This window comes from Notamacropus eugenii, chromosome 1 (genome assembly GCF_028372415.1).
Source record: "Notamacropus eugenii isolate mMacEug1 chromosome 1, mMacEug1.pri_v2, whole genome shotgun sequence".
NCBI classification, from domain to species: Eukaryota; Metazoa; Chordata; class Mammalia; order Diprotodontia; family Macropodidae; genus Notamacropus; species Notamacropus eugenii.
The window spans coordinates 483,149,314-483,165,770 of NC_092872.1; the positions used below are offsets into that span (position 1 = coordinate 483,149,314).

General features: G+C 39.7%; 1 protein-coding gene across 1 annotated transcript in view; it reads left to right on the forward strand.

Annotated features, from left to right (window-relative positions):
• The window catches only part of PLPP7 (phospholipid phosphatase 7 (inactive)), a 38,814-nt gene extending 24,773 nt beyond the window's left edge, over window positions 1–14,041 (forward strand). Inside the window, exon 2 of the mRNA XM_072632753.1 lies at window positions 12,881–14,041. Within this exon, the coding sequence (XP_072488854.1) occupies window positions 12,881–13,245 (365 nt within the window). The 3' untranslated portion in view covers window positions 13,246–14,041. The remainder of the gene's footprint in view (window positions 1–12,880) is intronic.
• The last annotated feature ends 2,416 nt before the right edge of the window (window positions 14,042–16,457 follow it).

Here is a 16,457-nt window from a genome sequence, read left to right on the forward strand (position 1 = left end):
GATCAAAAAAAAGTTTTTATTTAATATGAACAAAAATATATTCCTAAAACTAGGAAAAACATTATTTTTGAGGGGAAAAACACTAGAAACTTTTCCAATTAGATTGTCTCCCCCACCCCCACTATTATTTGACAGCACTAGTAATGCTAGCAGTGGCAGTTAAACAAAAGACCAAGAAATTAAAGATATAAGCATCATGAAAGAGGAGGTACAATCATTTGGCAAAAAATACGCTTGTTTAGAAAACCCCATGGAATCAGCTAAGAAACTAATGAAGACAACGAATAGCTTCAGTAAATAAGTCCATGGCAATCATCAGTATTTTCTGTGCAGTACTGACAAAAAATTGGAGGAAATGATGGAGAAAATCTATTCAAATTAATTGCAAACTAACTAGGAGTTAACCTAACAAGACACTATCAAGACTTATATAAGTACAACTACAAAATGTTTATTGAAATAAAGGAAGACAAATAATTGTACAGATGCTCATCATTCATATTAAAGTTAAGCCAATACTTTTTAAAATTGCATTACTGCCTAAATTAGTTTACATAGTTTAGGGCTGTACCAATGATGAAAATGATAATGAAAAATGGAGAAATGAAGGAGCCTAGAATTACCAGAGCTCAAATTTTATTATAAAACATTAATCATCAAAACTATTTGGTACTCAACCACAATTCCAGAAGATTCATGATGAAACATGCTACCAGTCTCATGACAGAGAAGTGACGGACTCAGAATGCAGAATGAGACATGCTTTTTTTTTGGATATTGCCAATGTGGGAATTTGTTACTTGACTATGCATGTTTGTAATGGAGGTTTGCTTTTCTTGTTTTCTCAGTGGGGAGTGGGGAAAAGTTGAGTGGAAGAGAAGACAGATATTCATTTCAAAAAAGTTGTACTGGTTTAAAAAATGCATTGAAATAGACCATACAAGTCAAGGCATAAGAGCAGCTGAACATGCTAATATTCTGCTCAATAACTCCCTCAAAAAAAAAACAATTAGGAAGACTCCTTACTTAATAAGAAACTGTTGGAAAAATTGAAAAGCAGTTTGATATAATTGGATTTTATACAATATGCTATATTATAAACATGACTACTAATAAAACATAATACACTTATCCAAGTGATCCTTATGTAAAAAGTTATATTATTTTTAAAAATAGAATTTTAAAAAATGAGGTACCTTTCACATCTATAGTTAGAGGTAGAATTCATAAACAAAAGATAGAGGAGATCACAAAATATGAAATTGACTTTATTCTATTAAATGTAAAAGGCTTTACAAAAACAAAATCAATGCAATTAGCATAAAAAGAGGCTTTGCCAAATGGGAAAATAATCTTAGCAGCAAACATCTCTGGTAAAAATCTGCCATCCATGATACATGGAGAACTTATGCATATTTAAGAGTGTTAAGTCATTCTCCAAAAGAGATTTTCAAAATAAGAAATCAACTTTGGAGGAAAAAATCCTCCAAATCACCATAGAAATGCAAGTTAAAACAACTCCAAAATACCACCTACCTCACATCCATCAAACTGGAGAAGATGATAAAAGATGGAAATTGTCTGTGGTGGAGAAGCTATGGGAAGGCAAACACACTAATTCAGCTCTAATTTTATCCAATGAGTCTTAAAACCAATTTTGAATTATGTACAAAAAGTCTACAAAGTATTCATTGAGTGATCCCACAATGAGCATGTACCCTAAGGACATCAATGACAGAAAGAAATGTCCCATATATGCCAAAAAATTGGTAACAACATTTTTTGTTGTACTAAAAAATTGGAAACAAAGTAGATGCCCAGTGATTAGAGAGATGTCTAATTGTGATATATGAATAGTAGAACACTGTGACATAACACAAGAAAGTATGGCTATTAGACAGAAATTCTGAGCCTCATTTTTCTCATCTGAAAAATAAGAGAAGGTAGACAAGACAACCTTTAAGGTCTCATCTAGCTCTAAATCTATAATCCCATGATCTCATAACTTATATGAATTGATGTTGAGTGAACAAAGCAAACCCAGGAGAACAACACATCCATTAGCTACAATAATATAAATGAAAATAACAATAAAAGACATCAAAACTCAGACTACAAATTTTTATCCCAGAGAATCTTTGACAAAATTTATTTCCTTCTCTATAGAAGTGGTAGACCATGAGTTCAGGATCTGGCTTACTTGTCAGTTGGTTTTGCTTGACTGTTCTTTGTTATAAGGGAAGGTTCGAGGGGATGTGTAGGAGGGATGGGAATAAGCATTTATATAGTGCCTACTATGTGCCAGGGACTGTGCTAAGCACTTTTTACAAATATCTCATTTGAGCTTTACAACAACCCTTCAAGTGAGGTGCTATTAGCATTCTAATTTTATAGTTGAGGAAACTGAAGTAGACTTGCTCAAGGTCACACAGTAAATGTCTGAGGTAGGATGTGACCTCGGTTCTTCTTGGTTCCAGATCCAGTTCTCTATTCACTGTGTTATGAACTGCCATTAGATTTATTGGGAAGTGATTATGGTGTCAAAAACAATAAAACATTCCAAAAAAAGGGTTCACTGTGTAAGGTTTTCTTTTTTTAATTAGTAGTAGTAGGGAAGATAAAATGGAAAGAAAATAAATGATTGTCAATTTTAAGAAACACTATAAAAAACTTTTTAAAAATTCTCCTATGTGCAGCTCATTCTCAGAAATATTTTTAGAGATAAAAAAGAAATGACGATAATTGGAAGTCATGTCCTTGTTTATTTCTCTTTTGGGTCATCAACAGCTTGTTTGAAAAAGGTCAGGTTGGATCTGATGTAACTATCCTCAGTATCTCCTTGTTCTTATACTTCTAATTTGGTATCAGTTTCAGCTTTTTTCTAATTAATCAATGGTCTGAGTGTGCCCTGTTGATTCTAGAGTGATTTCCACAGAGATCACCAATCTTTCATTCCTTATCTGCTAAAATAGAATCCATTTCACTCTTTGGGAGTGATATTGTTCAGTGGTCACCATATCCAGCACCTTCTGACTCATTTCTTGAAGAAAGAATTTGTGATGGAGGGGCCTAAGACTTCCACATTGTCAGTAAGCTTTTGTCCTTCCCTTTTTCTTAATCCTGAACCACATTTCCCAGTATCATTTTCATTGTTTTCACTAGGCCCTCCGTTGCAATGAAGTCACCAAGGTACTTGTTGATATGTTTTGGAAGATTTGTCAAGTTCATGGGAACAAGACTTTTGTGGAACCTTTATTATTTAAGTGCCGAAATACAAATGTCTTAAACTGAGGCTGAAAATCCTCCCCAATCTGACTCCATTTTAGATCTCCAGTTTTATTGTGCCTGGCTCTCATTATGCACAGTCTGTTCCAGCCATACTGGATTATCAGCTGTTTCTCAGTCTCATTCTGAACTTTGTTCCTCAGGAAAGACAATTAGAGGATCAAGGTTCTACAGCTGGAAGCTCCTCTCTTCTTTGCAGAGGTGGGGGACTATGGCTGTAGACTGCTGCATGTGCTGTCAGACCTTGTTGATATGTTAGTTGGTTTGAACAAACAGCTCTCTATCTCATATTTTTTATTCATTATTACACGGAATGACTCTCCAGATAGGGAGAGAGGAGAAAAATATTCAGAAGCAAAGGTAAAATGAAAACAAATCCCCAACTATATAGTCTAACCCCATTTTCCAGATGAGGAAACAGAAGCCAGGGAGGTTAATTGATTTGCCCCAGATCACACAGCTTGTGTCAGAGGTAGGATTTGAACCTTTGTTAGTGTTGTTAGATCCAGTGTTCTTTCCATACTACCTCAGCTTAGGGCAGTGTACTAGAAGTTGTGAGACCTGGCTTCAAGTTTTAGTTTTGTGGCAGTGATTATCTGTGTGACCTTGGGCAAGTCACTTCTCCCTGTGATTGGTTTCCTTTTTTGTTAAAGCAAAAGGATTGGGCCAAAGAATCTCCAAGATCCCTCTTAGTTCCAACATTCTGTGATTTGGCTCTGCTTGTTGAAAGCCTTCTCTTTCTTCCAGCTTAGGTGCCACCCTCACCAGGAAGTCTCCTTTGATTCTCTCCCTCTAACCACCTCTTCAACCTAAAATTTATCTTTCCCTCCAAAAATTCTCCTTTAATATATCTTACATTTTTCTTTAATTTGGAGGGGGGAAGGTCTTTCAACTTTGTTTTAATATTTATTGTTGTTTCCTAAAGTCATCAGCTTCTATCTGGGCCCTTCTAATTTTGGGGGGAGTTTTAATTTTCCCTTTGGAAAAGGTTTTCTATCTCTTGTTGCAAGCTATTAATTCTCTATCCAAATCTTTCTCATATAGCTCTCATTTCTTTTCTCATTTTTTCCTCTAATATGCTCATATGATTTTCTAAAATGTTTTTTAGCTCTTTAAAAAAAAAACAACAACTCTTGCTTCATCTCTTTCAGGAATTCTGGTTAGACTTGTGTCCAAGTTGTGTTACTCTTTGAGGCTTTGCTTGGAGTTATTTTGGAGTTATTCTTTTTGTCTAAGTTTGTGTCTTGAGGCCCCTGTCCCTATAATAGCTCTTTGTGGTGAAAGTCTTTATTTGTTTGTTTTATCCTTCCAACCTTATTTCCTGACTTCAGACATGATGTTAAGGCCAGGCTCTGCACACTTCTGGAGAAAAGCTCTAGGCTGAGCTTTTGCCCATTTGGCCCTTCTCCTACTATTTTCAGGGACAGCTCAGGCTGGGGACCTGCAAGCTTCCTCCTAAAATTTTCCCAGAGCATTTAGATGCCTCCCTTTGCTCCTGTACCATTCTCTTTGTTGTTGTTGTTTTTCCTTTTTATTATTATGAACTTGACAAACATCAATAAATATGGACATTTTCCATAGTGAAAACATGAATCTACAGTGTGCAACTTGGTGGGTTTTTCAAAAAGCATATTTCACAGTTAACATGGTAATCCCAACATTGACCTGCTTGGCCATATCTCCTCCTGAACTTCCCTTTTCTCTGTTTTGTGTTACACTTTGTATCACACTTATTTAGATATATTATATCTCCCATATTTAATTGTAAACTCTTTGAGGGCAGGGGTGTGCTGCTCTCCATCTTTATATTTCCCCTTACATTTAGCACATATATATTTTGTGTATAACAGACATTTAGTAAATGTTTTTTGAATCAAACTGACCCAGGTCAGGCAATCCATTCTCAAGTCCCCTGGGGAATTTACTTCATCTAGGGAGAATTTTTCTGCTTTTCAAACAACTAACCCTTTTAGGCAACTCTTCCTATCAGTGGAAGCCCTGCCTATCCAGAGACACCCGTCCATATTAACCAGCATGCCACAGCCAATGCAAAGCCTATCCTGAAAAAGAACACAGCTAGAAGAGAAAGTGAGAGGTCTTCACTTCCATCCCCCTACCTCTGGGCAAAACTGTACCTGGACTTTGCTATCTATGAGAGGAATTCTTATTTTTATAGACTCTTGGAGATTCCAAATTCTCCATCTCTTCTGTGATTCCATGTCTTCATTTCTCTCTGTTTCTGTCAATATATATGTATATATGTACAATGTATATATACACATGTGTACATACACACATGTATATATGCACACATGTATGTGTATGTGTGCATACATGTATTGTGCATATATATACACACATATATAGACATAAAATTCCCTTTCTCACTTCCTCCCCCTCCATTACGATGGGTTCAACTACTATGTTTGTATGTATATTCATTATATATCAGGGCAACTAGGTGGTGCAGTGGATAGTGTTGGACCTGGAGTTGGAAACTCCTCTTCCTGAGTTCAAATCTGACCTCAGACACTAACTAGCTGTGGGACCCTGGGCAAGTTGTTTAACCCTGTTTACCTCAGTTTCCTCATCTGCAAAATGAGCCGGGTAAGAAAATGGCAAACTACTTCAGTATCTTTACCAAGAAAACCCCAAATGAAGACATAAGGACTTGGACATAACTGAAACAACTGAAAAATAATAAAAATTTTACATATATATTCTAGATTTAATCATCAACAAAACACTCAGAAAACAAAAAAATCCAAAAAACCATAAATTCCAAGTGTATGTTTATATTATTTTTAGTAAATAACATCTTGTTTTCTTACCCTTCTGGTCACTTCTGCTTATTTTTTCAAATTCTGCTCCTATAATTTTTATGCAGTAGCATCAGCATGTGCATTGTTGTTCTGATTCTGATATTTACAATGTAGACTACTATGTGTAAATCTCCCTATATTTCTTCATATTCTGATTACTTGTCATTTCTTATGGCACAGTTCATTCTAATTCAATAACCATTATCAAGGCCCTACTGTGTGCAAGTTACAGTGCTAAATGCTGGGAATATAAAGTCAAAACAATCTCTGCCTTCAATGAGTTTACATTCTATTAGGAGAACCTATAACATGTACAGATAGTCATTTGAGGAGAGAGCTCTAAGAACTGAGAATGGTGGGGAGGAGACTGGTGGAATTGAGGAAGGCTTAATGCAGAAGGTACAAGCTGTGCCTTGAAGACAGACTGGAATCCTGAAAGGTAGAGATGAAGAGGGAGTGTATTCCAGGCATGGAGATCAGGAGATGGAATGACATTTGGAGAAAAATTAAGAAAGCTTGGCAAATACAATGGATATGAAGAGGGAATAACATGAAATAAGGCTAGAAAATTGTGTTAGAACCAGACTGTAGAGAACTGTAAATGCCAGGCTAATGAATTTATATCCTACAGAAGAACTTCTTAATCTGGAATCCATGGACTGTGGGGGTCTAATTTTAGGGGGTTCTTGAACTTAGGAAAAAAAATCACACTTTTATTTTTACTAATTTCTTACAGAAAATTAGCATTTCCTTCACTTATGAATATAGGCAAAAAAACCTACATTATTCAAAGAAGGGATCCATGGACTTCAACAAATTATACAACAGGTTCAATACAGAAAGAAAAAAGAGGAAGTACTCCTGTCCTAGAGACATTTAGGAACCACTGATGGATTTTGAGCAGGGCAATAATATGATCAGAACTGTGCTTTAGGAAAACTGTTTTGGTGGCTGTGTGAAAGAGAGATTAAAAAGAAGACAGACTAAATTAAAAGATGAAAAGTGATCAGGGCCAGGAATAGTGTGTTCTGGAGGTAGAATCCACAGGATTTGGCAATGTATAGGATATCAGTAGCAAAGGAGAAAGAATCAAGGATGACCTTGAGGTTATAAAGCCTGTTGACTGTGAGCATGGTGGTTCCCTCAATGGAAATAGGGAAGTTTAGAGAAGGGCTTAAAAAAGAAGATGAATACTTGGGGTTTGGACATGTTGAGTTTGAGGTGAGGCTAGAACATCCCTGTGAATATATCTTATAGGGAGTTGGAGATGTTAGGAGAAAGATTTGAGCTGGATATATAGATTTCAAAGCTGATAGTTGAACCCACAATAATGGATGGAGAATATAGAAAAAAAATGAAAAAAGGGGCCCAGAACACAGACTTGAGGCATTTAGAGGGCAGGAGGTGGGTGATGCCCGATCAAAAGAGACTGAGAAGGAGCCAATAGACAGATAGGAAGAGGAGATCCAGAAGTAGAGGGGTAGAATTGAGAGGAGGAGAGAGTGTCCGGGAGGGGGTCAGATGTAAGTAGAGTTGATGGTCAACTCAGTAAAAAGTTGCAGAAAGGCAAAAAATATTATATTCATATGTCACAGTTTTTTTCAGCTGTTTCCCTTCCATTAGCATAAGGGTTGTTTAAAAAGAGTTTTTTGTTGTTAGTGTGTGTGTGTGTGTGTGTGCGTGTGTGTGTGTGTCTGTGTGTGTGTGTTGGGGGGGTTGTTTTTTACAGAAACTAAATGCTTCTTCTAGGCTTCCACTTTCTCCCCTGCAATTAAGTGCACCAGTTTGTTGGGGAACACTATAGTACCGCAGCTAAGAGTGATGGTTCAGTGAAGGTCCATGTAGTTGTCTGATAAACAGAAATTTCTCTGAGATTTTGACACTCCTTGATTGACTGTGTTTCATGTGACTTTCAGGTAACTAGGCCCAAGTAAAATGCTTGCAGGGCTTTCCATTCTAATACTAAAATTTTGGAGCTACTGATTTGGATCTACATTGTTGATAGAGCTATAAATTGGCCCAGTCATTCTGGAAAGCAATTTAGAATTATGGTGAAAATGTGACTAACATGTCCATACCCTTTGACTAAGAGATGCCACTGCTAGGGATATACACAAGGAGGTCAACAATAAAAAGCAAGGTCCCACGTACGGCAAGTATTTTGTTCTTTATATGCCAACAAAGAATTCTAAACAAGTGTATAACCATAGTTTAGTGATTGACCTAATAAATTGTAATAATATATTAGTATTACAGAATATTATTATATCCTAAGAAATGACAAGTATGAAGAATTCATAGAAATATGGGAAAACTTTTGAGAACTGACACAAAGTAAAAACAAAATGAAAAAATCTGATACATAGTAAAGGGAGCCAGGAAAAAAAAGACTACCACAAGAAACTAAACTATGATTAAGACAATAGGACTACATTGACCACTGTGAAATTACAAGGGCCAAGCTTGACCTAAGAGAAGCTGAGAACATGTATCTCTGTCCCTTCGTTGTAGTGGGGAAATACTATGATGATAAAACATTTTACAGAATTCTTCTCTTTCTCATTTTTTCTTAGTCTCTTTTATAAGGGCTGGCTCTCTGGGGAGAGGAGAGAAATACATTCAGTTGTAAAGGTGATGCAGAAACTAGACCTGTAAAAACTAAGAAAAAAATTAAAATCTTAGAATTAAAAGGAGCTATAGGTAGTGAGTTCTCTATCACTGTGGGTATGCCAACATAGATTGACTGATGTTTGAGATATAGTAGAGGGCATTCCTTGCAGATGCAGATTGAACTAAATCACAAGCAATTAAGTGCCTCCTATATATAGTCCAGGCCCTGTTCTGGATTCTGGGAATACAAATATAATACTGAGATAGTTTTTGCCTTCAAGGAACTTCAATTCTCAGGGATTCCTTCCCACTCTGGAATTCTGAGACCATTAGTTTCCTTCATTTTACAGATTATAGAATCATAGGATATAGAACTGGAAGGAACTTTAGATTTTCTCTAGTCTAGGTCCCTCATCTTACAGCTGAAGAAACTGAAGACCAAATAAGTAAAATGCCTTGCCAAAATATTATAGACTAGTGGCAAAGTCTGAAGCACAGAATGACAAACATAGAAGAAACTTTGGAGAGGATTTAAAGCCAACTGAGGCAGCTAAGTGACAGTGGATAGAGTGCTGGGCCTGGAGTCAGGAAGCCCTTAGCTCCAATGTGTCCTCAGAAACTTGCCAGCTGTGTAACTCTGAACAAGTCATTTAACCTCTGTTTGCCTCAGTTTCCTCAACTGTGAAATTAGGATAATAAAAGCATCCACCTTCCAGAGTTGTTATGAGGATTGAATGATAAAATATTTGAAAAACATTTGGCACAGCTCCTGGCACATAGAAGGCCCTTAGTAAATAATGATTCCCTTTCCATCCTCCTTCCCCAGTCCACTCACCACCCTGCCTCCCCATCAGTCCAGTTAGTGCCTTCTACACAACACAATAATGCCTCTTAGACACTAAAAGGGAAACCATTTCTCTCACCTAAATCTAATTGTGGGTGAGGGAAAGGTAGAGGCATCAGAGATGGATTCAGTGAACCTTGAGTGACAACAGCATTTGCATCTATTGCTGACGGGCCAAGAATCAGTCATACTGCATGCTGGCTTACACAAGAGTAGCATTGCCCCCATGGAAAACTTCCTGCATGCAGAAGCAGAGGGGGAGGAGGCCACAGTTGTGGGGAGGAGAAGTGGTTGGCAGTGGTTTGGGAGACTCTAAACTAGTTATTTGGAAGATATGCTACTGTTCAGATTCCCCCAGGTCCCTACATAGAGCTGGAAGGCCTTCCAGACACTGTCCCCAGACTACCCATGAGATCTAATGTTTCAATTCATTCCAACCCTGCCCCCACCCCACCTCTCTTTTGCTGAAAGCCCTTCTCCCCTCCTAAATTTCCCTACATGTTCTAACTCCAATCCTCAAGCATGCTACTCCTGTAGAATCTTGCCTTCCTTAGAACCTAGTGATTCATGCTCCAACATGCAAGGATCCAGGCCAGCCACAGGCCTCCTTTGAGGGGTTTTGTGGTGTGTGAATCTGATCACAGCCCCTGGCTATGAGTTGCTAAGGGAATTGAAGGTCTTCTGTAGAGGGAGGATTCTCCTTCCTCATCTTCCCTCAATCCTGGCAACCATTCTTGACCATCTTCCAACCTCCATCCAAACCCAGACCTATTGACAGACACTCCACAGTTGGGCAGTTAGTTTTCTACATGGCCTCATTCCCTGGGTGGCCACACCCTGCCTGCCCTGGGGGAGGTGCTGAAAAGGAACTAACTAATTAACAAGAGTATAGGAAGAAAAATGAGGGGCTTCAAACCACAAGCCAACAGTCACCGAGTTGATCTGCTGGGGAAAAAAAACTAAGGAAAACTAGAGGAAGTCTCTATTAGAAATTATTTCTAGGCAGGAACATGAGGAATGAACAAGTAAGGAATGTTGATGGAAAATTTTCCAGGCGAGTTTGAAAAGCCTTTTGGCCTCTGCTGTTGCCTACAGATGTTGGCTCGTGTTGTGGCCTAGCCTGCTGCTTCAGGCTGAGGGCCCAAGCTAAAGGTGGAAAGTTCCTGAGACACAGAATTTCAGGAGACACACCTGGTGCTCTTCCTTCTTCTCAACCCATCCCTCTTCTCCTCCTTTCCTGACTCTGTGCCCCCTGAGGGTGATTGCACTGGGGATGTGAATGGGGCTCCCAACTCAATTCCATTCCCTTAGGATACATAGACAGTAATTAGTCTGCCCTCAAGAAGCCTACACTCTACTGAGAATACCAAGTGACTTTTCATTATGTGTCCATCATCTCTTTGATCCTCATACCCCTCTGAGGTAAGTTCTCCAGCTATTATTATCTTCATGTTACAGATATGGAAACTGAGGCTCTGGGAGTTGATATGATTGGCCCATAATCACATAGTTAAGAAATGCCAGAGACAGAATCAAACCCAGGTGTGAGAAACGTGCTCTCCTTAAACAAAGAAAAACACTTGTGAAATCAGAAAAGCTTTTAATAATTTCTACCTTCATTCTCCCTGAGTGAACTGGTAGCTTCCCAGTAAGGCTGCAGGAAGGCTACAATTTGTTCAGACCAATGCAAACCATTTTATACTGTTCCAGGTTTGAACTTCCCGCCACGCCATCTATTGGCCACAGGACTTCACGTTCTCCTCTCTGATAGGCTCTTCCTCAAACAGCTTGCCAAGCCTGCACACAAGTTTCTGACCTTTTGCCTGACCATGCCAGGTCACAACTCTGATTAACTGCTGTGACTTAAAGCTGGGAGGAGTTTTAACCCTGTGGAAACAGAACTCCTTCCTTTGTTTCCCACATCAGGTATTCCTAACTCCAGTTTAAGCTCCCTAAAAACTACACCATGCTGCCTAACAGCATGAGGGCATGTTCCTTGAGATGCTTTTCTAACAGCAGCTATGGATTGACCCTGAGCCATATTTACTCTCTTGTAATGAATGTTTTAGGTTCATAGAATACTAGAACTGGAAAGGACCTTGAAACATGGAAGGGATTACTGAACATGTTAGAGCTAGAGATCATAGGATCCTGAGATTTAGAAATGGAATTAAGCTCATCTAGTCCACCATTCTCCGGTGTTACAAAAAAGGGAAACTGAGGCAGTTTACTGTCGAAAGAGTTGGATTCGCTATCAGAGGACCTAGTTCACATCCCATCTCATACACTTGCCAACTGTGTGACTGTGGGTAAATCACTTAATCTCCTTGAGCCACAGTTTCCTCATGTATAATATGAGGGTTGAAATGGTTTGGAAAAATGATGAATCTGCCATCTTTCTGATCACATTGACCCTAAAGTTCATATCTGTAAAATGAGAGGGATGGATTAGACAACCCTTGAGAGTCTTTCCAATTCTAGGTCTATGATGCGATTTTCTATGATTGTAGAAAAGGCAAGGTCTGGAGTCAGTCAATGAACATTGAATATGTACCAGGCACCATGGTAAGCACTGGGGATATGGAAGAAAAAGGGAAAAGATAGTCTCCATCCTAGAACTCACAATCAAGCAAACAAATAGGTACAAACAAGCTATACAGGGGAAAAATAAGAAATAGTTTTGAAAGGAAAGGAATTAGAATTAAGAGGGTTTGGGGAAAACTTCCTGAAGAAGATGGGATTTCAGTTTGGACTTGAAGGAAGCTGGGGAAACTAGCTGGCAGAGACAAGGAGGGAGAGCATTCCAGGCATGGAGGACAGTCAGAGAAAAAACTTAAATTCAAATCTGGCCTCAGACTCTATTAGCAATGTGACCCTAGGCAAGTAATTTAACCTCTATTTGCTTCAGTTTCCTCCTCTGTAAAATGGTAACAATATATAGGACCTACCTTAGAGGCTTGCTGTGAGAGTCAAATGAGAGACTTGTAAAGGACTTAGCACAGTGCCTGGCACATAGTGGGTACGTATTAAATGACTGTTCCTTCCCTCCCTTCCTCTCCCCCTCACCACCACTGTAAGGCTCAGGGAGCAGAGTGACTTGCCCCTAGTTATACAGTTTATTAAAGGCAGAATAGGAACTAGGACCTCTGTCTCTCCGTGGATGTCTAGAGTTAGGAGGTAGAGTCTGTGGCCAGAGAACAATGTAGAGCTAACTGGTCCAGTCTGGGGATCCAGGTCATTAGCATGGTGCCCTACCCAGTTGAGCTAAGCCACAGCAGCTATCTACATCTCTGATGACATCATTTCTTTTCCTGTGCAGCTCTGCTCTTGGATATCATGACTGTGGCTGGAGTGCAGAAGCTCATCAAGCGACGAGGCCCTTATGACATGAGCCCAGGCCTCCTAGACTACCTCACCATGGACATCTATGCCTTCCCAGCTGGCCATGCCAGTCGAGCCGCCATGATATCCAAGTTCTTCCTCAACCACCTTGTGCTGGCTGTCCCCTTGCGGATCCTTTTAGTGCTCTGGGCCTTCTGCGTGGGCTTGTCAAGAGTTATGATTGGGCGGCATCACATCACTGATGTGGTCTCTGGCTTCGTTATTGGCTACTTCCAATTCAAACTGGTGGAGCTGGTCTGGATGTCCTCCAACACCTGCCAGATGTTGATATCCATCTGGTGAACAGTGCAGTTGCAGCTTGACCTTTTCAACAGAGGGGAGAAGAAGAGTAGAAAACATCCTCCAGCAGAAGGAAGTTGGAGCCCTTCCCCCTTGAATATGTTATTAGACTCCCAGTTTATTTCCCTATCATGTTTGATGGTCAGTATCCACAGGTTATCCCAGCCATAATATGGGGAGGCCTTGGTTCTTGAAAAACGCCAATTTACTTATCCTTCCCCAAAACATCTACAGTTACTTTGACTTTCCCTCATTATCTCAAACCCGGTGGAGTTTCAGCATTTCAAAATCAATGTTGCTAAACTCCTGCTTATAGAGATGTCAGAGTAACAGTCAAGCTGGTAAAAGTGGGTGGTTTCTGGTATTCACCTTTTGTTGTTACTGTTGTCAAGTTTTTTTGGCAGGTGCCTGTAAATCCCAGGCCCCATTGCTCCAAGAAATTCCCCCTCATCCCCTTTTGATGTATGGGCCTGTCAGCACTCACCATGGGTGGATACTCAAGCCAACATTGGAGCTCAGGCATTTGGTGAGCCAGCTAGAGAAGCTCTTTTCTGCAACTATTGTCTCTAGCCAACTTTTCCCAGGGCACTCCTGCATCCTGGCATTTGGGAAGGCCAAAGCTAGCCCATCCTGCTGTACTTTGAAAGTTAGACTAGACAAAGCACTGGCTAGTGTCCAGTAGCATCCAACACTGTTTTGGCCCCCAGGGGCTGGACTCTGTGTGACCTAATAGGTCTTTTCCAAGTCAAACTTGTATAGTTCTGTATTTCATGTGACAATATATACAATATGCAAATGAGCCATTTGGGGTGGTTTTTTTCCTTAGTGGAAGAATCACTTTTCATGACTCAGCACTTTTTTTGCCAGCTTATTAAAACATAGTGACTACATGGAGAAACATAAATTGCTTTCAGTGTAGGGGCTGGAAAACTCAGGGGATTCAGGAAGGTCACTAAAGTCTTCTGTCTTCTTTAGGCAGACCATTTTCAAACCCACATCGGTCAGACATATGCTTACCAGAAGATGACTTGCAAAATGTAGTAGAACTCACAATATTTTCAGTTCTGTGTTTCACTAACTCCTACACAGTTAGTGTCCTAAGCTGGAACTCACCCCAGCCCAGTGGTATATAGTGACCTCATTAGGTTGGTTCCATCAAAAGACGTGGACCAAGGATGGTCCCAAAAAAACCTCACTTCTTTTTGTGGCCTATTGGATCTGTGGCATTACCCATGATCCACTGACTCCAGGCTAGACTTTTTTGCCTGCTCTATCCCGGACTCCCTGGATTGGAAAAGGTAGGGAATTGTTGTAGCAAGAACCAGAAAGGGAATTCATTTAATCAATTTGTCCCCTGTAATTGTAGAAATCTTATTTTTCAGCCTGCTACCCAGAGATGTTGTGAGACTCAAATGGGAGAATAGACGTACAGCACTTTGTGAACTTCAAAGCACTATATTAATGCCAGTTATTATTAAAATTATCATTATTATCAGCCTCTAGTCACCAGGCCTCCAATCTGGGAATGACTTCAGCCCCTGACCCCTCCACTGCATTCCTGCCATAGAGCAATATAGAAGTATGCTAGTAAATGTTCAATAATTGGGGTTTTCTGGAGGGAAAGAATGCAAATACTTTAAAATTTAATCTACATTATTAATACTTTTTTACGCCCAGACAACCAATAAAAGAATAAATCAATCCATGAGTTGCATGGGTTATTTCTGAGGTGTTAATACAATGAAAATTTTGTCTTACAAGCCAGTTAAGCTGGCTCCTATGTACACCTGCACCTCTCTACAGTATCCTTGACAAGTTGAAGTCTCTACTTAAACCCTTCCAATGACAGAGTGCTCACTACTTTACGAAGTGGCTGATTCCATGATTAGACAGTTGTTAACCGTTAAAAAGTTCTTCCTTAGGTTGGTCTGAAGTATACCTCCCTTTAATTTCCACCCACTGGTCCTAGTGCTGCCTTCTGAAGCTACACAGAATAAATAAGTTGCATCATTCTTTCACTCAACTGCCTGTCAGATAATCTGAAAATAGTAATCCTGCTTCCCCTTCTCCTTCAACATTTCCTCATTTGACAGGATTTCCAGACCCCTCTTTTTGCCAGTCACCCTTCTTGTGTCACTGCCAAATATGTCAATGTTCCTATAAATAGAATAGCAGTAAAATCCCTGATATGACTGCTGGCCTGAGACCCTAGGACCCAGGTCAATCAGTCAAATGCTGGGGCTAATCAATCCATGAGGGACACTTTGGTCTCAAGTTGCTCAGATCAGTCACTTCTCCTAGCATGGAAAATCCCCTCTCTTCCCTCTGTTATCCATCTTTAAAACTGGATCGTTTGGAAGCTTTATAAATATATTCTACATATGCTAAGAAATGTTTCCATTTAAAGTGCCCCAGGCAGAAAAGATCTATGGCAAGGCTTCTTCCCCTTCCCACCCTTTCCATCTGGCTCTAACGAGGAATCTCTTCCTTCCATACAAATCTAAATTTCAGGTTTCCTGTTTGGGTTGGTGTAGGCTGAGGGTTTATCTCACACTACCTGCTGCAGGTTGGAGCCTGTGGAAGAGAACAAGAGCATTTTGTATTCCAGTCCTTTGTTCCAAACCTCCAATCTCTCCTGCTCAGAGGCTCCTAGGAGGACCCTGGGAAGGAGGTGGTCTGGGCAGAACAGAGGCCTTGTGACAGCTGTTCCATGACAGGTGGTGACCTTCAGGAATTTGAATCCCCTGACTTGTCAAAAACATTTAAGAGATCTGGTGATTCCTACGTAATGGCATCGCTCATGGCAGTGGCCACCAGCCCTGGAGTCAGGCTTTCATCTCTGTTGTATCATTAACAAACTTGTGACCTTGGATAAGGCTAGTCCTCTGTTGTCAATAGAAACGACAACTAAAAAATCTCCAAGGTCCCTTCCAGTTCCAACAATCTCTATTTTAAGGTCTATTTGGGCTCCTGTATGTTCCAGGATCCCTTTCATTTCAGACATTCTATATGACTTAACCTCTCTGGGTCTCAATTTCCTCATCTGTAAAATGAGGAGATTGGATTCCATGATGTATAAGGTTCCCTTCTAGTTGTAGACCTATGATCTCATGTCAGCTTTGACATCTTGTGACTATTCTAAGGTTCTTTCCAACTCTAACAGTCTATATTTTAAAGTTCCTTACAGCTCTAACATTTGGTGTTCTAAAGTCACT